This window comes from Pan troglodytes, chromosome 2, assembly GCF_028858775.2.
Source record: "Pan troglodytes isolate AG18354 chromosome 2, NHGRI_mPanTro3-v2.0_pri, whole genome shotgun sequence".
Classification (NCBI taxonomy): Eukaryota; Metazoa; Chordata; class Mammalia; order Primates; family Hominidae; genus Pan; species Pan troglodytes.
Window position 1 is genome coordinate 14,319,601 of NC_086015.1, and position 23,891 is coordinate 14,343,491.

The following is a 23,891-nucleotide window of genomic DNA, read 5'->3' on the forward strand; positions in this document are numbered from 1 at the left end:
GGGACCCATTAACCTACCACCAACCCAGAGTGACACGGGACTAGTTCCTTCTCGGTATTTTCTTGGCGACAGCAGCTGGCACCATAGGAAGCCCAGGCCCAGGCTTGAGGAGCACAGAGCGTATCAGGGAGGCAGACGTGGATTGGTTCAAGGATTCACTGTAGAACTCGACACTCAGTAGTGCACGTGAAGGTGCCTTCCTGGGCTTTGCTTTTCTGAGTAAGGGAAGGAAGGAAGCAGCTGTTTTCATGTTGGTCTCAGAAGGCTTGGGCTTTGTGGAGTGACTGGGAGGCTGACTGGGCCAGGCCACGGCCTCTCTGTCCTCACCTTTAACCAAAGCAGTTTCACTTTTTTCTATGTTACATAGTATGATCAAAGATTTTTTTTTTTTTTTTTAAAGGGGATTTTGCTGCTGAAAAAGGAGGGAAGGACAAGAAGTAGGCAGACTAGGGGGCCTGAGGCAAGTGGGCTGACCTTTTATCTGTATCTATTCATACAAAGGTTTGGTGTGAGAAACACCCTTGTATTACAGCTGAGGAGAGCCCCCCAGCTCCCACCCTGATTCTACAGTGGGGAGTAACTCTTGAGATGGGCCAGGCCCTGACGCTGGCTTTATGTTTGCACAGTCCTGGGCAGGGCTTCTACCTTCTGAGCGCTTCCTCATCAGTGAACTGGGTACACCCACACGGGGTTCTCGTGTTGCTTAAATTAGCGAATGTGTGAAAGATCCAGTGTAGGGTCTGGCTCACTGCAGGCTCAGTGATGGCTATGGCGATTGTCAGGGTCACAGGGCCTCTGCTGAAAGGTGATACCTGGTTCAGGGTCAGTTAGGTCTCCCATCATGGGGCCCTCCTTTTCCTGACAGGGTCAATAAACTTCCTGACAGGGTCAATAAACTAAATGAATCGTGCCCACTTTCTGGGCCAGCATCTTAACTATTGGTGTTTGGTTAATACCGCGTTGCATCTGCGTGGCATTTTGTAGGTCACCAGATGCACTAGCGTGTTTGAATCTTGCAGCCATCCTGTAGGGCAGACTGTATCAGTCCCATTCTGCAGAAGAGGATGTGTACCGAGAGGGTAAGTAGCAGACCCAGGGCTACAGTCCTTGTCACCAAAGGCTGAGTCCAGTGCTCTGTATGGTGCTTTCAGTATAAACTGAATCAGAGATGCTCATGCAGTGACAAGCCACCTTTGTGCGTGGGGTTAAGCCAGGCCATCACAGCCATGGCCTTTGTGAATGTTTGTTCTAGTGCGTGGACCGACAAGAGTCAAACTGAGCTGGTGGGGTGGGGTGGAGTGGGGGGGTGGTTAGGATAACGCAGCAGGAATTATAAGCAATATGACTTTATTTAGTTACTTTGGAAACAAAACCCCCCAAATAATGCCTGAACCCAAAGGTACATAAAAATGACCCAAAATAGTTTAAAATAGATTTGAACATCACTTGTAGTTTCTTCCTCGTAACATGAGTGCTTTCAGCTGGACAGTAGATTACAAAGCATCTCCGATCATGTTAAGGCAGATGATCAATCTGTGGCTGCATCTGTAACTCCTCCTGGGAAAATAATCCTGTTGGAGTTGGGGGCTCTTCCCAGTTGTTTGGTTAGTTGGCCCAGGAAGGGGCAGTCCTGGAGCTGGCGGGTGGGGAGCCAGGCCCCACCTGTCTTGTCACTGCTCATTCTGCTGGCCCTCTGTCACTGACGCTGATACGGAGCCCTGGCCCTTGTTGACATCACTGATGCACACCCACTGCCCATCAACTGACTCCTTCCACAGGGTCACCTGCAAGTCAGTTCACAAGCAGATTATCACGGGTCTGTGCCCTTCCCTCTGCTGTGCCCTAAATATGAGCCTCATCCTCATCAAGAACCACTGACCAGAGGCTTGTGGGTGAACAGAGCATGTCCCTCCTCCACTGAAATCTCACCAAAATGAGAGTCCAGGAATAAAAACTCACAGAAAAAAAGGAGTAACAATAACAGCAGCTGTGGATGATGATGTCAACACAGGATACTGTATTCAGCAAACTGTGACAGAGCTACAGCGAGAGGATATGGGGTGGCAGGGAGCAGGGTTCGCCAAGTGTGGTCCCCAGACCAGAGCATCGGTCACCTGGGAGCTTGCTACAACTGCAGATTCTTGGGGCCTGGAACAACTGATTAGGAAGCTCTGGGGGTGGGGCTGGCAATCTGTTTTAACAGGTTTAACAACACTGCAGTTTGAAACCTACTGTGGTAGAGGAAGGTAACAGTTCAATATGTTGTTTCTACACTGAAGTAAACTGTGTAAGAAATAGCTAAGAGCTGAAAAGGTTTGCCCCTGGAGAGAAAATTAGGAGGCTGCATTAAAAAAAATCAATCTAGGTCGGGCATCGTGGCTCATGCCTGTAATCTCAGCACTTTGGGAGGCTGAGATGGGTGGATCACCTGAGGCCAGGAGTTCGCGACCAGCCTGAACTGGTGAAACCCCGTCTCTACTAAAAATACACACAAAAAAACTAGCAGGCACCTGTAATCTCCCAGCTACTGGGGAGGCTGAGGCAGGAGAATCGCTTGAACCCAGGAGGCGGAGGTTGCAGTGAGCCGAGACTGCGCCACTGCACTCCAGCCTGGACGACAGAGCAAGACTCGATCTCAAAAAAAAAAAACAAAACAAAAACAATCTAAACCTATGTACATATATTAGTTTGATTAAAAATGAAAATAACGATTTTGACTTTAAGAACTCTTGCTTTAGGGACAAACTATTCACTCAACACACTGCAGAATGCTCTGGCATTGAAAACATACTAAGTCCTTTAGGTAAGGGTGCTATGGAGACAGCAAAAGGAAACATGCTTATAAAGAAGAGCAAGAAGCCTAAATGCATAGTGACGGGGACCCCAAAACATTGCATGCACAGCCAGGCACTTGCTTACAGCCTTGTAAAAAAATCACTGTGGGCCTGCTTGAGGCAATCTGGGTCCCTTGGTCTGCCCTGAGTGCCATCAACCTGGGTTCTGGTCCTGACTCTGGCACTCACTAGAAATATGGCTTTGAGAGGGGGCCTGCTAGATCTTTCTGGGACCACTGTAGATGAAAGGGACCCTCGGCCAGAAAAGCTGCCTGCAGAGGCTCTCAAGATCTGCACACCCATGTTCACAGCCACACTATTCGCAATAGCTAAGAGGTGGCAGCAGCCCAGGTGCCCTTTGGTGGAGGAATAAATGTAGAAACAGGGTGTGGGCTGTCTATACAATGCAACACTACTTAGCTTTACAAAGAAAGGAATTCTGACACATGCTACGTACAGCATGGAGGAACCTTAAGGGCATACTGCTAGTGACATACTCAGTCGCAAAAGGACAAATACTGTATGATTCCACTTAGATAGGTCCCTAGAGCAGTCACATTCACATAGACAGAAAGGAGAAGGGTGGCTGCCAGGGCTGGGGAGGGGCAATGAGGAAGGGAGTTATTTAATGGGTACAGAGTTTCAATTTTGCAGCTGAAAAGAGTTCTGGAGACCAGCTACTTCTCTGCCTTGCCTGTGTTGGTTGTGCCGTGAGCCACACAAATGAAAGGTAAGACATGGAGCCAAAGTGGCCACTGGGAAACAGTAAAAGACCAACATAGGCAAGGGAGAGAAGCAGCAAGGGCTGGCAGGATCCAGACCAACTCGCACTTCAGACGCAGAGCAGATATGCCTGAAAACGCAGCACAGCCACTCCACGTGGAACTGACCCTGCTGCGTTAGAGATCCTCTGTCTTATAGGGGAATTCAGCTGGGCAGATGGCTATGGCTTGTTACTGCTTCCTTTCTGCAGGTAGCTTTTTTCCTTCTAATTGTAAAATACACGTCACATAAAATGACCTTGGCCACTTTTAACTGCACAGTCCAGTTGTGTGAAGTACATTTGTGTCCCTGAGCAGCTGGTCTCCAGAACTCTTTCAGCTGCAAAATGCAAACTCTTCCAGTGCACCCACTGTGTACCTACCTCTTACCAGCATAACAAGGCTGGTCTCCAGAACTCTTTCAGCTGCAAAATGCAAACTCTTCCAGTGCACCCACTGTGTACCTACCTCTTACCAGCATAACAAGTATTCATAAACTCTAAAGGTTTTTAAAAAGCCTTTTCAGTGTTATGGACAAAAAAAATCCCCAATCTTCTTCTGTTTATGGGTTCTTATACACTTGCTTTTTTGGCACAGCTAACTGAACATCACCATGAGGTGACCAAATGCTTAGTAGGGTGATGGGCCTGACTGGCTCTGCCACCTCATAGTTTTGGGACCCCCATGCAAGTCAAATCGCCTCTGTCAGCTTCTTTCCTCATCTGTGAAAGGGGGACGTGTTAATACTACCTCAGGGGCTGTGACATTAATGATGTAACTAAGAGGCACAATCAAAACGCAGTCCTGGCTAAGGCTCCTGCCCAGCCTGCAGTCAGATGGGAATGTCAAGTGCCCTCTCTAGTGGGCGGGCTGAAGACCAACAGGCTGTGTCCACCATGCCACGGGGAATGGGTATGTACCTTATTGTCTCCACCAGAGACAGCCAGGATGTTGGCTGTGATGGACCAGCTCACATGCCACACCACATCGTTGAACTTGTGCAACAATTTAGGGGACCACGTATTGCTTGAGGCATCATCACAGGTCCAAATGAACACACGACCATCCTAGGAAGAAACAGGATAGAGTCAGGAGATGGAGTCAAGACTCCTGCGTTTGTGATGTCCTCCCAGTCTAGAGCCACCCGGCACCTCTCTGCAGGAACAGGGTGGGGGATTCAAAGGGGAGCCGAGGACCTCTGGGGCGTCCACAGCTTTGTTTCTGTCTCTTCACACTGGTTAAAAGTCTCCTGGATTCCTTTTCTCATCCGGGTTTCGGAGGTGGACTCTGTCTGCATTGCTAACTCAGATTTTCTCTGGGGTTTTCCTCATGCCTGCCAAGTCACTTCCACTGGCCGTCTATACCTTCTCAACTGAATGGGCAGAGCTCTCCAAAAACCAAGCTCCAAGAATGAGAAGGCACAAGTAAAAAAGCACAAAAATCTCAAGTTTAGAACCAAACCAAACAGGTTCCTATGATGTGAAAGGCCTAGCTGGCTCCCTTGAGGGTGGTGGTGTATAACTGAAGGCTCACCCTTGGCCGTCGTTGCTGTCTGGGAAGGGTGGCTCGGTAGCTGAGCCTATAATTCCCATCCCACCCCATCGTTGCTTGGGAACACTTGGAACTGCACCTGGGCACCTCGGCTCCCTAGTCTCACATGGGTCAGAAGGGAAAATTCATCCCGAATCCACCTCCTTCTTGGTGCCGGTTCTGTTGTAGCTGTCTCATCTCAGTGGAGGCAGGCCACTTGTGGCTTCTGACCAAGACTTCCCCACACAATGACCTGACTCCCTGTGCTCTGGGCCAAAGGTGCCTGTTGCTCTCCCTTTACCTTCCCAGAGGACTTTCTGCTAAGGAGACTAAGAGCTGATGGGCCTGACTCGAGACTAAATGACAAGGGATACTCATGGCCCTGGGCTGACCTGGGAGCAGCTGGCGATGGTGCTGGTGGGCAGGCCGATGGAGGGGGCCCAGGCCACATCTCGAACCCAGTCACTGTGCGCTTCTAGCTTCTGCTCCTCCTTCCACTGGCCGTCCTCCTCCTCCCTAACAGTGGGGACAGAAAGAGAATCAGCAGGGGGCCGTTCCCACACCTCAACTCCTCCCCAACCCAACAGGCTCTGCCTGGGGTGGAGAAGCGATTCCATCTTTCTTCTTTCATTCATGGAGTTTGTGGCATTTTATTCCCTTCACCCCAGCTGTAAAAAAAAAAACCCTCCAGAAAATGCTCTGCTTCCACAGCCAAAGAGTCAGCTCCAACAGTTGGGAATTAGGTGAGCAGGTGTTGTGTTGTTTTTCAAGGATGTCCTCCAACAGATTGAAAACAGTATTTTACTGGCAGGAGGGAGAAAGAAAGGTGACCTTGTTGCTTGCGAGTGTGGCTGAGTCATGGTGAGTAGGGTAAAGGGTAGAAGTGTCCCCTCAAAGAGAAGGCCACACATCCCTACTTACTTCCACAGCTTGATGAGGTTGTCACAGCCACCTGATGCAAACCTCTTGATGTAATTGGGTTTCTGCCCCGATGGCTGGTCTATGAGGCTTCCAGGTACAACAGCAGGGGCCCAGCTGACGGCATTGCAGCCAATCTGTAAAGATGGGACACATGGTGACTCTGCCTTGCAAGAGAACACTGCTTCCGCAGACCCAAGCCTGCTGTCCCTCTCCCCTCCGCTTCTCAGGACTGGACTGTGTGTGAAGGCTGACATGAAGCACTCATCATGTGGTCCACTGCTCAGAATTCTCCCTCAAGGATCCCAACAGTGTGTGCATTTTTCTGCAGTGTGCGCTAAAAGTAGAAATTAAGAACTCCCACAAGTTTAAGAAACAGGACATTTTCTAAACACATGAAAGAATGGTACATTGGAGCTTTTTTTTAAGAAAAATCTTTTATTATAAATAGATCAAGAAACAAAAATTCTGCCACCTGCCTGAAAAGCCCTGTCATTATGCCCTTCCTAATCACAGCTCCCTCTTCCACTATAAGTAACCACTGCCCTAACTTCTAACCCATTTCCCCCCCATTTTATCACCCAAATGTGCACCCCTAGATACTATAGTTTAGTCTTGTCCATTACATTTTTTTGGATGTTTTTTACATCTCCTACTTTGCAGATTCCTCCTCTGATTTTTTTCCTTACAATTTTTCTGCTGAAGAGAGCCTAGTCTCTCGGTCTGGGTTTTGCTGCTTCATATGCAGTTCAGTATGTTCCTCTGAATTCCTGAAAACTGTCAGCTGGAGCCAAGACTGGACAGACTCAGGTGTGATCCCTTTGGCAAGACTAGAGCTGGTGCGTTCTCTCATCAGGAGGCACGTTAGATTGTCTCTTATATTAACAGCTGTCAATAACTCAGGCCTCTCTTAATTCACTGGGGCTTGCAAAATGGTGATACTCTAATTCCATCCTTTCTTTGTCATTTATTGCATGGCATGCTCCAGATAGGGACACTTCTCCTCGTTAACTATTCAGTTACCCAGGGATAGAGGTCTGATATGGTTTGGCTGTGTCCCTACTCAAATCTCATCTTGAATTCCCACGTGATGTGGGAGGGACCTGGTAGGAGGTAATTGTATCACAGGGGCAAGTCTTTCCCATGCTGTTCTCATGATAGTGAATAAGTCTCGCTAGATCTGACGATTTTAAAAATGGGAGTTTTTCTGCACAAGCTCTCTCTTTTGCCTGCTGCCATCCACGTAAGCTGTGACTTGTTCCTCCTTGCCTTCTGCCATGACTGTGAGGTTTCCCCAGCTACGTGGAACTGTGAGTTCTCCATCCTCTTTCCTTTGTAAATTGCTCAGTCTTGGGTATGTCTTTGCCAGCAGCGAGAAAACAGACTAATAGAAGGTCAAAAAGGAAAGGCTGGATAAACGCTTGATTCTTTCTGAACTGGTTCTATCACTTTCCAAAGATGACTGATTCTCCTCTTTATTTATTATTAACAGTTTTTTTTTTTTTAAATTGAGACAGGGTCTCACTGTCACCCAGGCTAGAGTGCAGGCTGGTAAGATCATGGTTCACTGCAGCCTCAAACTTCGTAGGCTCAAGTGATCCTCCCACCTCAGACTCCCAAAGTACTGGGATTATAGGTGTGAGCCACTGCCTTTTTTTTTTTTTTTTGAGACAGAGTCTGGCTCTGTTGCCCAGGATGGAGTGCAGAGGCGCGATTTTGACTCACTGCAACCTCCACCTCCCAGGTTCAAGTGATTCTCCTGCCTCAGCCTCCCGTGTAGCTGGGACTGCAGGTGTGTGCCACCACGCCTGGCTAATTTTTGCATTTTTAGTAGCGTCGGGGTGTATTAGTCCATTTTCACGCTGCTAATAAAGACATACCTGAGACTGGGCAGATTACAAAAAAAAGAGAGGTTTAATGGACTTACAGCTCCATGTAGCTGGGGAGGCCTCACAATCATGGCAGAAGGCAAGGAGGAGCAAGTGACATCTCACATGGATGGCAGCAAAAAGGGAGAGAGAGCCTGTGCAGGTGAACTCCCCTTCATAAAACCATCAGATCTTGTGAGACTTATTCACTATCAAGAGAACAGCATGGGAAAGACCTCCTCCCATGACTCAACTCCCACTGGGTACCCCCTACAACACATGGGCATTCAAAATGAAATTTGGGTGGGGACACAGCCAAACCACATCATGGGGTTTTGCCATGTTGGCCAGGCTGGTCTTGAACTCCTGAGCTCAGGTGATCCGCCTGCCTCAGCCTCCCAAAGTGCTGGGATTACAGGTGTGAGCCACTGTGCCTGCCCTGGGCCCAGCCTTTTAACCCTCATTTCGTCTTAGTTCTCTACAAGTAACTATATATTTATGCTGAAGTCTTTGTAGTCATTTTAGTTGTGTGACTTGTATCCTCTAGTAGATTTCTCAGGAAGGGCTCCTAGAAACAATAGTCCCTGAATTCTTGCATATTGATAATAGTTCATATCCTTTACACTCAAAAGCTAATTTTAAAAACAGCTTTGATATAGTATAATTGACATAAACTGCATATCAAGTGCATGATTTGGTGAATTTTGACAAAAATATATCCTGTAGGATCATCACATCACCTCAACCAAGATAAGGAACATGCCCATCATTCCCAAAAGTTTCCTCGGATCCCCTGGTAATCCATCTCCCCATCCTGCAGCCCCCAATCGTGGTGACCGTGGGCCTGCTCAGCTGCATTTCCTAGATATGACAGCAGTGGAATCACAGTGTGTCCTTTTTCTTCTTTTTTTCACTCAGCATAATTATTTTGAAATTTATTCTTCATCTTATTTTGTTAAGTCATTTCTTTTTATTGCAGTCATTTCTTTTTATTGCTCGCAGTATTTCCAAAGTATGGATATATCACAACTTATCATTTACCTGTTGATGGACATGTGGACTATTTCCAGTTTTTGGCTATTAAAGCTGCTATAACCTTTTGTGTATAAGTCTTTGTGTGAACTTCAAAGTCAATTTTCCTGGTTATAAATCCTTGGCTCACACTTTCTTTCCTGGAGTATTTTAAACATGTTATTCTTTTTTCTTCTGCACCAATCCTTACTATTGAAAAGTCTGACAATAATCTAATTGTCTTTCCCCTTTAAGTCACAAGGTTCCTTTTCTCTAGAACCCCCCAAAATTTTCTTTAAAGTCTAATAATTTTACTAGAATTATATCTTTTTGTTGGTGATGCTGGGTTGAATTTTTTTTTTTTTTTTTTTTTTTTTTAAGAGACGGGGTCTGTGTTGGCCAGGTTGGTCTTGAACTCCTGGCCTCAAACAGGAGTTCACCTCGACCTCCCAAAGTGCTAGGATTACAGGCTGAGCCATCATGCCTGGCCTTGATTTTTTTTTTTTTTTTTTTTTGAGACAAGTCTTGCTTTGTCGCCCAGGCTGGATTATAATGGCGTGATCTTGGCTCTCTGCAAACTCTGACTCACGGGTTCAAGCAATTCTCTTGCCTCAGCCTTCCGAGTAGCTGAGATTACAGGTGTGCACCACCACGTCTGGCTAATTTTTGTATTTTTAGTAGAGACGGGGTTTTGCCATGTTGGTCAGGCTGGTCTTGAACTCCTGACTTCAGGTGATCCGCCCACCTCAGCATCCCAAAGTGCTGGGATTACAGGTTGAGCCACTGCGCCCGGCTGATATTGTTAAGTGTGGGGTATGATCTCTCAATCTCAAGTTTCAAATCTTTGTTTTTTAATTTTAAGAAAGTTTTCTGGATTACTTTTTGGTATTCTGTTTTCCTTTCCAGGGACTCCTGGTATTCATATGTCTGACCTTTCTGCCTGTCTTTACTTTTGGTCAAAACCTTTTTACCTCTTCATTTTTTTGCTCTTGAAATGTTTCCTTTTTCACACTGTTTATCCTTTTCAGGCAGGATCTGCTGTGTTCATCGACACTTGCATTTCGTCTTAGTCTTTCTTTACTTCTGAAATGATTTTTAATTCTAATTCTTTCCTGAGTTCTGTCACCTTATTTCTGATTTTTAAAAAGTTGATTTACACTATTCTCTCTTGTTTTGTATTGTTAGAATGTCACCTGGCTTGATTTGAAATAGCAGGTTACAGCTTGGCTCGGTTATGTGGGCATGTCTTTCTAATGTGCTCTCATTGTCTGCAGGGAGGTTATTTTGCATATTCTTGTTTCTTATATAACAACTGTATGCAATTTCACTTCAAATACTTTTCTGTTATTTTTAGGTGAGATGAGTTTTCCTGGTAAGAAAGGCTCAGGAAAGTCTAAGCTCAGAACTCTCCCTTGTTTCTGTGTAGTGTTAAAAACGTGGGAGATGGCTTTCAGGAGCTCCTGTCTTTGTTCCTCTTCCCCACACTGGTCTACATCTCACCCTTCCTTTCCTGTGTCCCTATCCAGCTCAACTGTGATTTCATTTCCTGCAGTTCTTCCTCCTGAGGGGCCCTGTCCCAGAGGCTTGCTCTGGAGGATCACAGAGCTCAGATTTCTTCCCGCCCCTTCAGCCTTTCTTATTGTGGGCCGCTTCCACTCACTCGGTGTTACAGAGTGCAAACCCCTCCCGGTCATTTCTCCAAAAGCCCCCAGAAGATGCTCACCATCATCTTTGATTAGCAAAATGCAAATAAAAATCACAATAAGGGCCGGGTGTGGTGGCTTACACCTGTAATCCCAGCATTTTGGGAGGCTGAGGTGGGCGGATCACTTGAGGCCAGGAGTTTGAGACCAACCTGGGCAAAATGGTGAAACCCTGTCTCTACTAAAAATACAAAAATTAGCCGGGTGTTGTGGCGTGTGCCTGTAATTCCAGCTGCTCAAGAGGCTGAGGCATGAGAATTGCTTGAATCTGGGAGGCGGGGGTTGCAGTGAGCCGAGATCATGTCACTGCACTCCAGCCTGGGTGACAGAGCAAGCCTCCGTCTCAAAAAAACAGAACAAAACAAACCCAAAAAATCACAATAAGATACCACCTCACATTCACTAGGACAGCTGTAACCAAAATGACAGACATATGTTAGTGAGGATGTGGAGAAATGAGAACCCTCATACACTGCTGATGGGAATGTAAAAGGGTACAGTTACTTTGCAAAACAGTTTAGCAGTTCCTCAAAAAGTTAAACACAGAATTACCATATGACTCAGCAATTTCACACCTAGATACAGACCCAAGAGAATTAAAAACATATGTTCATGCAAAAACTTATCTGCAAATGTTCATAGCAGCATTATTCATAAGGCCGAGAACATCCATCATCTGATGAATGGATAAACAAAATGTCTATATTCACAATGGAGTATTATCCAGCCATAGAAAGGAATGGAGTGCTGATACACGCTATGATATGGATGAAACTTGAACTCATTATAGTAAGTAGGAGAAGCCAGTCACAAAAGACCACAGATTGTCTCATTCTATGTACAACTGATCCTCAATTTCATTTCATTATAATGTTGACAAGATTAAAAAAAAACACAACTCCCAGCGGGGGCCCCTGCCTGTGTGGAGTCTGTGTGTTCTCCCTGTGTCTGCGTGGGCTCTCTCCTGGTACTCTGGTTTCCTTTCACACAATAAAGATGTGCATGTTCACTTCAATGGTACGTCTGCATTGTCCCAGTGTGAGTGTGGGGGTGTGTGTGAGTGCTCCTCTGGTGGAATGGTATCCTGTCCAGGGCTGGCTTCTGCCTCATGCCCTAAGCTGCCAGGACAGGCTCCAACCACCTGTGACCCTGAACTGGAATGAGTAGATTAGAAAAAGAATAGATACAAATTATTGTAGAATTAAACTCATAAAATATCCAATAATCATACAGATGCATGACAGCAAACGATGTGGCATTAGTCATATGAGCCCCCCACATTGGTTATTGTTGGTTTTTGAACTGTGTGGTGGTGGGAGGTAGGACATTGATGTTCGCTTTGCAAACATTTATTCCTTGATTGAACCACCAACATCACGACCACTGTCACTCGCTGATTCACCAAAAGTTGGGTAAAGAATGACCTTGTTTATATTAATCTTTCTTAAATGTATGCATAGCTCACATACTTTTGAAAAGTTTTAATAACACCACTCCATTCTACAGGGTCCCAATGACTACTGCAGGGCATGTCACCTGGAGGCAACCATAGCTAAGGTGGCAGTGAGCAGGCTGCTGCTGCACCAGCCCTCCCCTGCTTGGGAGCACACAACAAGGAAGCAGTGCCAAGCCCTGCCTGGTCTGGCTTCAGGGCAGAGAGGCTCAAAGCTGCTCTAGAGCAATCATGTCTGGTCAGCTGACCACTCCCCGGCCCACTGTCCAGCGGGGACCCTCCCCTGCCACCCTCTAGGGAGGCTGCAGCAGACACAGGGCAAGGCAGGCGCTCTCACTGCACGAAAGGCAGGGGATGGACTCACGGTGTGAGCGTTGTTGATCTTCTTTACTTCCCATTGGCCTTCCCCGGTGTAAGTCAGCAGGGAGATGGCCCCATCCGAGCTCCCACAGGCCAGGATCAGGCCGTAGTCATGGGGGGCCCAGCACACCGAGTTCACTGCGGGAAGAGGGAGAGTGCAGTGAGCAAAGCAGGGAGACCGCGGCCCCAGGTCCCGCCTTCCACAGATTTACTGTTTTACTAAATGTCTACAACAAACAACTGTAGGAGTCACCGGGGGAAGCTGTAACTTGGTCAACTGAGGACACAAAAAAACCCTATCACCTACTAATACCACGATTTCATAACCTACAGTCTATCTAACAAAAAAGTGGGTAGGAAAACAATCTGAGAATGAAGGGTAGTCCTTGCAATGAATAATCCTGAAGAGAAACTCACCTGTCTTTTCTTATTTGCTTTGGACTGGCTTTAGGTCTTAGGGCCTTACTCAGCTGAGGACAGACTAGCAGAAAAGCCAGCCAAAGCTCAAGGGACAGACAAGAGGCACCACGAGGGGCAGGGAGCCAGGGCTCCAGCCGGGACAGAGTCCTTTTTTACCCAGTGGTCCCCTTGCCCGCTCTGCTGCCAAGCTCAGCATACCTGAGGAGTCGTGTCCTGCATGCTCGTGGCTCTTCTCCCAGGTGCCGTTTTCCTCTCTCCAGATAATGACTTTCCGGTCATAGGAGCACGATGCCAGGATGTTGCCGTACATGGGGTGAGCCCAGGCCACTTGCCACACAGGACCCTCATGACTACAAAGGGAGAGATAGGCCAGAGGAACCCACAGTGCCTCTGCAGGCACTACTTTGGACAGAACTAAATGGCTCCCTGAGACGATATATCAGGGCAGAATTGCTTAAGAACTTCAAAGGGAGAACTATACAATGCCATGGCAAAAGGGGTGCTCAGTGGACAGTGAGGAGCCTGAGGTCCTAAGAGGTTAAGCAACCTAAGGTCACAGAGCCTTTGAGAGAGAGTTGAGCCTCTGGGTCAGCCTTCCTGTCCTGGCCAGGCAGGAGCCTCACTTGCCCAGACTGCAGCCAGCACTGTCTGTATGTACTGTCTACAGCATAGTCATTAATTGGTCCAAGGTTTCCAGCCAGAAGTGTTCAGGAAATATTTGTAGACTGAATTGCTATTCATCCTTCCCGATGGTCAGCTTCCTGAGGAGGCATTATTGGTTTCACTTTGATGTTTTCCACTACTCTTTTAATTTGTTTGAAAGGCATGTCTTTCCCTTCTCTTCTGATCTTTATCCATTCACCTGATAACAGGTACTATCTGAGCACATGCTCTGTGCCAGGCTTTGTACGGTGACCATTTCTCTGGCCCAGGGAAGGTTTTGCACCTTAGCACTCAAGAGGTAGAGTAGCATGGTAGAGTTAGTGGTTAGGAGACCAGACCCATTCTCCCATTCACTAGCTCTTGACTTTAGGCAAGGATATCTTTGTCTCTTTACCTGAAAATGGAGACATCAATAAGAATTCTTTCATAAAGTTTGGAACAATGCTTGGTAGAAGGAAAGAAAAAACCACTTAATACCCATTAGCTATTAGTGCTGCTCCTGGTTTACTCCTTCACCGTGGGCTGCACACACTCAAGTCTCCTCCTCCCTCTGGCTGGGACAACAGGACATTCCCAGTCCCTACAAAGCTGCTGCTAATGAAACTGAGTAGACTCAATCTTCCAACAACTAGCACAGTTTTTACTAAGGGGAAAAAAGAATGGGGTGGGAATTTTTTTTATCCCTCCAATATTTCACATCCTTTGAATGTAAGAAAAACAGCAGAAAGGACAGAGTCACAGCAAACATAACTGCCTTGGCCAACATGCTGCACTGCAGCAGCTCTCTGCCTGCCTGGGGGGCTCCTGCATAGAGAAGCTTGATTTGGCTCCTCAGTCACTTGATCATTTGACACTCAGACAGAGGGGGAGCTTCTAGGCCCATTTCCCCAAATGGACACTGACTTAGTTTATGCTTTTTAATTCAGTGAACAAACACATGCTGAGCACCCACCTGTCATGGCTCTTAATCTTTTCTGTGCATTCTGGGGAAGGTTATGGACCCTCATCAGACTAATGTACAAAACACACAGAACTAGGCTTATAAAGAAAATTCAATTATAAATTATACAGTAATCAACTTTTTTTTTTTGAGAAGGGTTTCACCCTGTCATCCAGGCTGCAGCGCAGTGGCACCATCGTGGCTCACTGCAGCCTCAAACTCCTAGGCTCAGGCCATCCTCCCACCTCAGCCTCCCAAAGTGTTAAGGATTACAGGCGTGAGCCACCTTGCCCAGCCTGTTATCAAAATATTATAAAGCAATTTATGAGATAGTGATGCATGTACTTCTTTGTTAACACTTCAAGCAACAAACCCTAGCGGCAGGTCTAATAACCACTGTAATTTCAAAGTTGTGATGAGCATAAGTGGTATTTTGAGGTAGCTAAGTAACCGTGATGTGTGATGACAATATCTGCGACTTCTACTGGTGACAAAGTGACAGGCACTACAAATACTACTGAAGTTTCTGGCCTACATCCATAATTGAAGGAAATGCTAAATATCAGAGTCACTGAAAATGCATTTTTTTTCCCCTGTCCCAATTCATCAACCCCTGAACTCTATTCACAGAACCCTTGGAGATCCATGGCACCCAGGCAAACCCACAAATATGTGAAAGGCAGTGAGCTGAGGGAAAGCAGTAGAGATGTGGCCATAAAAATGAGCCAGGACTTCCTCAAGAATCTCAGTAGGGAGCAGGGCAGGTCAAACATTTGTAAATAATCACTGAACACGTGCCACGGGCATATAGGCAGAACAATGGGATTTATAAAATGATAGCATTCTTACATTATTCTTACGGTGATGCTTTTGTGACACTTTAGGTCATACTGGCTAAACTTGAACGAAATGGTACTGTTTACCACTTTTAAAAGTAGCAGTAGCTGCCTGCTCTAAAGACTTACTGTGTCCTGGGCCCTGTGTCAGGGCCTTGCATACACTAGCTGGATAGGAGGTAGCATTGGCCCAATTTTGAGGATGAGCAGAAGAAGGCTCTGAGAGAGAAACTGACTCACTTGCCCAGGGTCTTCTAGTGGGTACATATAAAGTGGCAGAGCTGAGATTCACACCTGTATCCACCTGTGCCCTTAACAGCATCATCCCTGGGGACATCCGCTGAGGACAGCCAGGCTGGCTGGGATCCCAGCGTCCTCTCCGCTAAATGTGCTTTGGGGTTGCTCTGAATCTGGGCTCCCATGCTTTGCTCCCACGCTTGAAGCAGGGCCTGAGAACCCACACCATTCCTGGAGCCCTTCCTTGGGCTCGCCAGCACTTACCCCCTGAGGTCGGCGATAAGGATCTGCCCTCCATTGCGCACATCAAAGATTTTGACGGACCTGTCTGATGAGCAGGTTGCCAGGCGGGTGCCATAGTAGTCCATCTGGGCGTCGTGCTGCAAAGGGAGGACAGCTCGGGAAGCCTGCAGGCTGGGTGGGTGGGTGGGTGGGGTGAGGGCTGTCACTACACAGAGTCTAGTTTGGACCAGAATCTCCCTGAAATCAATCTGATCTCAAAGTATCATCACCCTCAGGCAGGAAGCTAGCATGTGGACATTCTCACTTCACCTATGGGCAGTGTCTGTCTGAAATGGACAAAGCAAGCCATGCCCAGCTGGTGTCACAGACCCTTTACACACCTCAGGGAAGGGCTCTTCCATTCCTGTTCCGCAGGGTGGGTATGGGAGAAAAAAAGTTGGCCTAGCTGCCCTCTTCTTCCTCCATCCTCTCAGGCCCTATTCAGTTCTTAGGCTCTGTGGGCTAAAGGGGAATACCCCTGGGTTCAGCTCAGCCCTAGCACCTGATGCTAATGCATGGGAGCAGGCCAAAGGAGTGGGCCTCTGACTGCCTGGAGTCCCCAGTCAGGTCTTCTGTGATGCAGCTCTGGCCTGGACACAGGGTTCCATTCAGATATTTGGGCTCTTTCCAGCCCTGGCCCTGGATCCTTTGTGGACCTTTGTTTTGGGGTTTCTGCTCGACCTTTTCCCTAGTAGTGTGCCCAGAGCTTCCCAGACTTTCCACCCAAGGAACACAATGCCTTAAGTGTCGCTGCTCTCACCACTTGTGAACCGAATTCCTTGATGCTGACTGAGCATGCAGAACTAGGCCTGGCCCCTACCTGCAGATCCTTGTCCGCAGGGTGATGGTCTCTGAGGCACCATGCCTCCTGCACCACTGAACACCCTGGTCCCTTCTGCTTGCTGGCCCTGCCTATTCCAATGGATGTCACTTTCCCCAGCTGTCCCACCCTGGGAGTTTCAGGACTATCAGCTGCACTCCCATGGCCACCAGGGGCAATTATGCCCATTCAAAGGCACTCATTCTGTCTGGCTCAGATGGGAATTCTCACCTCCCTACGCAAGGAACACATCCTGATTTTTCTTTGGGAACTCCCTCCACTGTATCAGGCCTTGGTTTCTTGGAGGGCAGGCAGTAGAGGAGTGTTTCTGAAGCACTTCTCATGCTTCTCAGTGGAAGGAGGCAGGACATAGTACCTTTCAGATCTAAATCCTATCTCCTTAGTTTACCTGCTGTGCAAACTTTGAAAACACTTCATCTCCTTGAGCTTCAGTTTCCTTATCTTTATTATTTACCAATATCCTATGGGCCTTAGTTCCCTTATCTTTAAATAAGGCTAAAGACAGCATCTGTCTCAACAGTTGTTATGAAGGTTAAACAAGATATTGAATGAAAACTCACGCCTGTAATCCCAGCATTTTGGGAAGCTGAGGCAGGCGGATCACCTGAGGTCGGGAGTTCGAGACTAGCCTGACCAACATGGAGAAAACTTGCCTCTACTAAAAATACAAAATTAGCTGGGAGTGGTGGCGCACGCCTGTAATCCCAGCTACTTGGGAGTCTGGGGCAGGAGAATTACTTGAACCCGGGAGGCGTAGGTTGCGGTGAGCTGAGATCATGCCACTGCATGCCAGCCTGGGCTACAAGAGCGAAACTCCATCTCAAAAAAAAAAAAAAAAAAAAGAAAAGAAAACTACTTAGCATGGGGCCTGACACTCAGTGAGCATGCAAATGTTTGTCATTACTACTTGGCCTCATCTAGTTCTCAAACCAAACTCATACGAGTAGGTAGCATATCCATTATTTTTCCCGTAAGTAAATTGAGGCTGGCTCAGAAAAGTTAAGATATTGGCTAGGGAGTCTCAGACTGGGTCTTCCTGCCCATGATTCCATGCTATCTCCAAGGAGGTGTGGTCTTACAGCTAGACCACTCATGACTGAATCCAGAGAACATATACAACTCTGGGACCAGACAACCTCTCAGAAACCCAAAAGCAACTGTTGGTGGACAGGTTGTGAGGGCAAGAACCCTGACATGAAACACTGTCAGCCAGCTGTCCTGGGTCTTGCTCAAAGGCTGCTTGGCCCTGAATGAAGCAGAGTCTGTGTTTTTCCTGCTGTAGACTTTAACCTCTGGACCTTCTCCTGCAGCCCTGTCCTCTTATACTGAGCCTTGTGTTTACCTCTCAGGAAATGCCCTGAGTGCGGACTTCTGGTTCAAAGGGCCTTGTTTGGCCTGTTGTCTTGGTGGTTTGACTGGGCTCTGCCTGGGGCTTTCACTGTGGCTGCCCTCTGCCTTTGTATTGAGTCATCTTTCTACACTCTCTTCTTTTCACCCCCCTTTCCAGTGGGGCTAAGAAGTGACAGCAGGAGGAAGACAGGTGGGAAGACTATTGTCAAACCTCCCTACCCACTCAGCCTTCATCCGAGAGCAGGTTATTGTGTTGGCTGGAAGACTGACAGCCTAGTACTACAAATTATTCCCAGCTTCCTCCCAGCAGAGAGTGATTAGACTGCCACAGTCCTGACAACTCAGAGGGCACTGCTAGGGAGCCTAGCCATACCCCGAGATTACAGGCTGATAGGCAACCACTGCAAAGCCACCCTGGATCCATGAATGATCAACAGAAAGGGGTAATGAAAACCCCAAATTGCTTCCCTCCCACAAAAATGCCCATGTCCACACCCCTCCAGGGAGGGTGATATTAATACTTACAATCATGTCCTCATGGGAGGTATCCACAGTGTTAATTACTGACACCTAGAACCAAAGATATCACTGGTAAATTAACTCATGGCAGTTAGAATACAACCATCTCAAGTTCTTGACTGCATTTGTTTGTTCACTCATTCATTCATTCAGTAAGCATTCATTCTAAGTACCTTCTTTCTGCCAAGCACTGTGCTAGGAACTGGATATACAGACACAAATAAGAGGAACTTTTTGCCCTTGAGAAGCTCGCGAATAACGCTAGTGTCGCAAGATAAATTCTTTAATGGTGGTTTGTGTGTCCTGTAGGAGCCTGAGGGGCTGGGGTGGTAGACATGAATTGAGCCCTAGATGATGGGTAGGAATTTGCAGGTGGCACAGGGGAAAATACCAGTCCAAGCAGCCAAGCAGAGGGAATACACGAGTAGAGACAAAGAGGTCTGAGAGAGCCTGATGTGTGTGGGGAAATGGCAAGCAGTCCTGGCTACCCTTAAGGTTGAGGAGAGACCCCAAGGGAGCTACAGCTGGTGTTCCTTTCCTGGATGACAGAGCCTCTGATGTTCCAGGCAGTTTATGCATAACAGGGTTATTACTTCAGACTGGGAGACTTGATTCGAGTTTTTCCTGAGGCTGCTCCCTGGTCCGTCACGTAGTGGGATCCAGAGTTGAACAGTTTGTAGGGCTGGAACATGGTGTCATGGTCATCACCCTCCTATCTATTCTTTGAGGTCCAGCTCAAAAAGGGCCATCCATCACCTTTCTTGAAGATTCTCAGACCCTCAAATGGCTGGACTTTCTTGCATATCTTCAGCAAGGAACACATACAACACTTTATGCTGTTTCTTCTCCCCACTAGAAGGTGAGCTCCTTGGAGCCATGGTCTGAGCCATCTGCAGTTTCAAATCCCCTCAAATCATCCAGCACAGTGCTTTGCAAATAGAAGGAACTCAGTGACTATTTGCTGAATGAATAAGGAAATGAACAAAAGCTGTTATTTTTTTTCTTTGCTCAACCACTATTCTCTTAAATTCTTGGGATAGAAAAGAGGACTTAAAAGAAGTTTCAGTGTGGAACAGACATTTCTTACCATTTTCCCCATTTCATCTTTTCCAGCACAAGCCCTGCAGGTATAAAGTTTGACTTGTGTTTTCAGAAAGGCAGACAGTGGAAGAGGATGGCTGCAAAGCAGTTCAAGAGGTACACACCAAGTAAGCACAGCTTCTCTCATCAGATTCTAGACTCTCTAAAAACCAGGTCCCCGAAGTCTGCAAAGGCAAGTAAGGACAATAAGGAGTTTCCTCCATGTGCCGAGCTGTATAGGTTACAAAGTGCACAGGAAGGCGGGGAGGGCAGGGTACCAAGGGCACAGTCAATCAGAGACCTGCGACAGACTAAGGAAATGAAGAAGCCCAGAGAAGAGAAAGCACTTGCCAAAGTCACAGAGCTAGTTCAAGGCAGAGCTGGGAAAAGAGCCCCATCCCCTAACCTTCTAATGCTGAGTCCACAAAACTTCACTCCACCAGGCTGCCTGTCTAGAATGTAAAGCAGTTGTTACACTGAGTTCTGTAAAGCTGTGGTTAAGTAGGTTCAGGAAGAAAGTTTACTGAGAGGTAGTTTCAACCAGGTTACCAAAGGACCTTAGAAATAATCAGCATTTAATTCTAACCACTCTCACCCACCAGTCAGGGTTGATGAACCACGCTTCTGAATGAGAGAGAGAGAGAGAGAGAAGGCGGGGGGGTGGGGGGGTGGGGGGGGAGGAAAGAGGGAGGGGGAGAGAAAAGGACGGAAGGAGGAAGGGCGAGAGAGAGGGAGAGAAAGGGAGAGGGAGAGGAAGGGGGGAGGAAGAGGGAGCGGGGAGAGAGAGAGAGAAGAGAGGGAGGGGGAGAGAGAGAGAAAGGGAGAGGGAGAGGAAGGGGGGAAGAAGAGGGAGCGGGGAGAGAGCGGGGGAAGAAGAGGGAGCGGGGAGAGAGAGAGAGAGAGAGGGAGGGGGAGAGAGAGAAAGGGAGAGGGAGAGGAAGGGGGGAAGAAGAGGGAGCGGGGAGAGAGCGGGGGAAGAAGAGGGAGCGGGGAGAGAGAGAGAGAGGGAGGGGGAGAGAGAGAAAGGGAGAGGGAGAGGAAGGGGGGAAGAAGAGGGAGCGGGGAGAGAGCGGGGGAAGAAGAGGGAGCGGGGAGAGAGAGAGAGAGGGAGGGGGAGAGAGAGAGAGGGAGAGGAAGGGGGGAGGCAGAGGGAGCGGGGAGAGAGGGAGGGTGGGGAGGGAGAGAGAGAGAGGGAGGGGGAGAGAGAGAAAGAGAGAGCTTCTTAGAGTACTTCTTCCCAGGGACCTGGTATTATCTGGTCCCTGTTAACACCTGCACTCAAAATAATTCACCTCTTTGAGATCAGATAATGAGTTAAAAATTCATTTAGGATGAGCTGAATGTCAGAGCATAAAAGCCTCAACTCTAACCTGCAGTGGAAGAGCCAGAGGTGAGTGATTTACACCTAACCCTCTGCAGAACAAGAACACAGTGTTCTGATTTCTAGGTTCCTGCAGGTTCCCTCAAACCTGCTGCTGAGGCACACCCATGTTTCTAAAAGAATGCATGTACTAGATATTCCAGGCTCAGCCCAGATACTTCCATTCTTTAGTTCTCCTTCAGTCATTCATTCACTCAAGGAGTAAGTGTGAAGTGAATGTACACTGCAGATGCCACAGAGACTTAAAAAACCCTGAGCCCCCTGCCTTCGGAGGGTCGTTCAGGCCATCTTTACGTTTCCCGTGGTGCCCATCCTACCTGGGGGCCCTACCCCGAGCAACAGTTCAATCATCTCTGCTGGGAGCTGCAGTAGGCGGCAGAAAGGAATGGTTAGGAGGGTTCAAATCTCGGCTCTACTACCACTTCAGCAGCTGTGCAAGAGGCTCCACGTCTCCGAACCTCAAGTGGCCTCATCTGTAAAGTGTTGAGAAGAATAGCACCTTCCTCACAAGGCTGTTAGCAGGCTGAGATTACGAACAATGCAGAGGGCTCGGTATACAGTAGCTCCTCTGCTGTTCCTCGTCTTGTTTTCAATTGTTGACCGAAAAGAAGGAAGGGAGACTGGCAGGAGACGCAGGAGCGGCGCGCCCCGCAAAATCAGGGAGGTTCCTCGGCCTCACCTCTGGACTCCCCTCGGAATGGTCCGCAAGGACGGGGCCAGAGCCCCCCAAATCTCTAAGCGGTGGAGGGGAGCTGAACGGCTCCAGCTTGGGATTTGGGACTCAGGACGGCCGAGGAACCCGTGAAGGCCGCGACCGTGGCCTTCACCCTGCTAGGCCTCCTCAGTACCAACACTCACCATGATTGCGGCGGTGGCTGCTCCAGGTCTCGGACGTGGCAGCTCCCGGCGGCGCCTCGGAACAGCTCACTTCCGGCGCCGGGCCCGGCGGGCCGTGGCGTAGGAGCCTCCGGGCAGCAACGCGCTCGGCTCGCACAGCAGTTCCGCGCCTTCCAGAGGGCGCGCCCCGCCCTCCCGTGGCCCAGCCCCTATCCTCCAGTGACGTGCGAGACCAGAGGGCTGGGGCTCTGGTTGCCGCAGTGACCCTGACCCGGAGGGCTTTGGAATCTGAAGCTCTGGTGGGTCTACTCTCCCGACCAAGTCTGCCCTTTTCCTGAGATCCATAAATGAAAGAAAGGATTAATATAACTATCGGCCGGGCGCGGTGGCTCATGCCTGTAATCCCAGAACTTTGGGAGGCTGAGCTGGGGGGTGGATCACCTAAGGTCAGGAGTTCGAGACCAGCCTGGCCAACATGGTGAAACCCCGTCTCTACCAAAAATACAAAAATTAGCCGGGCATAGTGGCGCGCGCCTGTAGTCCCAGCTACAGGCTGGGATTCCCTCTAGAGGCTGAGGCAGGAGAATCGCTGGAACCCAGGAGGCGGAGGTTGCAGTGAGCCGTGACTGCACCATTGCACTCCAGCCTGGGCAACAGAGAGACACTCTTGTAAAAAAAAAAAAAATCTATCTATCTATCATCTATCTATCTATCATCTATCTATCTGTAGCTTCACCCGCCTCACTACGGCTCTGGGTGCGACTGGTCTTATGATGAATGTTGTAGGATGAGTGACATCTTAGGAGTAAGTAGACTGTCCTAGTGCTTCCTTGTTGTAGTCTCCCTCTCAGTACCCAAGGACTGGGACCAGGGCAGAGGAGGCCAGGGAATGCCCCTCGCCAGAGGCTGGGACCTCTGGCCCTGCCATCCCTAACCCCTATATAGGACTGCCCCTTCCAAACCGATCCCCTGGGGTCCTGAGTAAGTCCCATCAAGGAGACCCCCCTAGGCAATGAAGGATCTCAGCCAGGCTCCTGCAGCTAGAGCCCCAGACCTAATCCTCAGGGTCCCCAACCCCAGGTCTCTGGCTTCACAAGGTAGGGCAGCTGAAGGCTCCCCACAAGCGCAGTGAGAATGCCACACTGGAGGACAGAGCCTGGGCTCCCCGCCTCAGCCACATATGGTCTAGCCCTGGGCCCCTTGTGACATTAAGGAGGCAGATGAGCTGGGGGAGGCCTTGGCTCCCCTTGGGCAAGTCACAGTCCTTCAGTTTCCTCTGCTGAAACTGGGAGTAAGGACCCTAGCTGGAGATGGTCACTGCTTGAAGGAAGATGTTAAGGCTCAGAGAGTGTGATAGACCCAAACTGTCAAGGAGCTTTGGAGAGGAGGCCAGGGGAGTAGGGTGTTAGAATTGAGGGCCAGGCCTCTGGGCAACTCTTCTACCCCACTGCAGCTTTCAAGATTTTTTATTGCCCTCTAGTGGAGAAATTGTTGCAGGGGTGTGAGGGGGTGGTGGTTAGGTTAGAGCAGGGAACAAAGGCAGGTTTCAGGGGATCTCTTGGATCTCCTGTTTTTTTTTTTTTTGTTGTTGTTGTTTTGTTTTTTTTTTTGAGATGGACTCTAGCTCTGTTGCCCAGGCTGGAGTCCAGTGGTATGATCTTGGCTCACTGCAACCTCTACCTCCCGGGTTCAAGCAATTCTCCTGCCTCAACCTCCTGAGTAGCTGGGATTACAGGCATGTGCCACCATGCCTGGCTAATTTTTGTAGTTTTAGTAGAGATGGGGTTTCACCATGTTGGCCAGGCTGGTCTCAAACTCCTGACCTCTGGTGATCTACTCTCCTCGGCTTCTCAAAGTGCTGGGATTACAGGTGTGAGCCGCTGCGCCCTGCCAGATCTCCTGTTCTTCAAGGAACAGGCTCTGGCCTTGGATCTATAGCTGCACCACTGACTTTCTAGGTGATAAGGCCAAGTCACTTTTCTCTGAGCCTCACTTTCTTTGAGTGGAAAATGAGGACAAGGGCATATTAGATGTAAATATAATGCATCAGGCATAATTGTGATTAAA

General features: G+C 48.4%; 1 protein-coding gene across 5 annotated transcripts; it reads right to left on the reverse strand.

Annotated features, from left to right (window-relative positions):
• Window positions 1–1,330: 1,330 nt before the first annotated feature.
• On the reverse strand, window positions 1,331–22,021 carry SEC13 (SEC13 homolog, nuclear pore and COPII coat complex component). 5 transcript variants are annotated; one of them, XM_063805092.1, is made up of 11 exons: window positions 21,846–21,903; window positions 19,732–19,791; window positions 19,614–19,647; window positions 18,533–18,577; window positions 15,799–15,914; window positions 13,057–13,208; window positions 12,443–12,576; window positions 6,047–6,180; window positions 5,518–5,641; window positions 4,516–4,662; window positions 1,331–1,784 (listed from the first exon to the last, which is right to left on the reverse strand). In XM_063805092.1, exons 2-11 carry the CDS (start codon window positions 19,752–19,754, stop codon window positions 1,671–1,673), a joined length of 1,023 nt encoding a protein of 340 aa, XP_063661162.1. In that variant the 5' UTR covers window positions 19,755–19,791; window positions 21,846–21,903; the 3' UTR covers window positions 1,331–1,670.
• Between the last annotated feature and the right edge of the window lie 1,870 nt (window positions 22,022–23,891).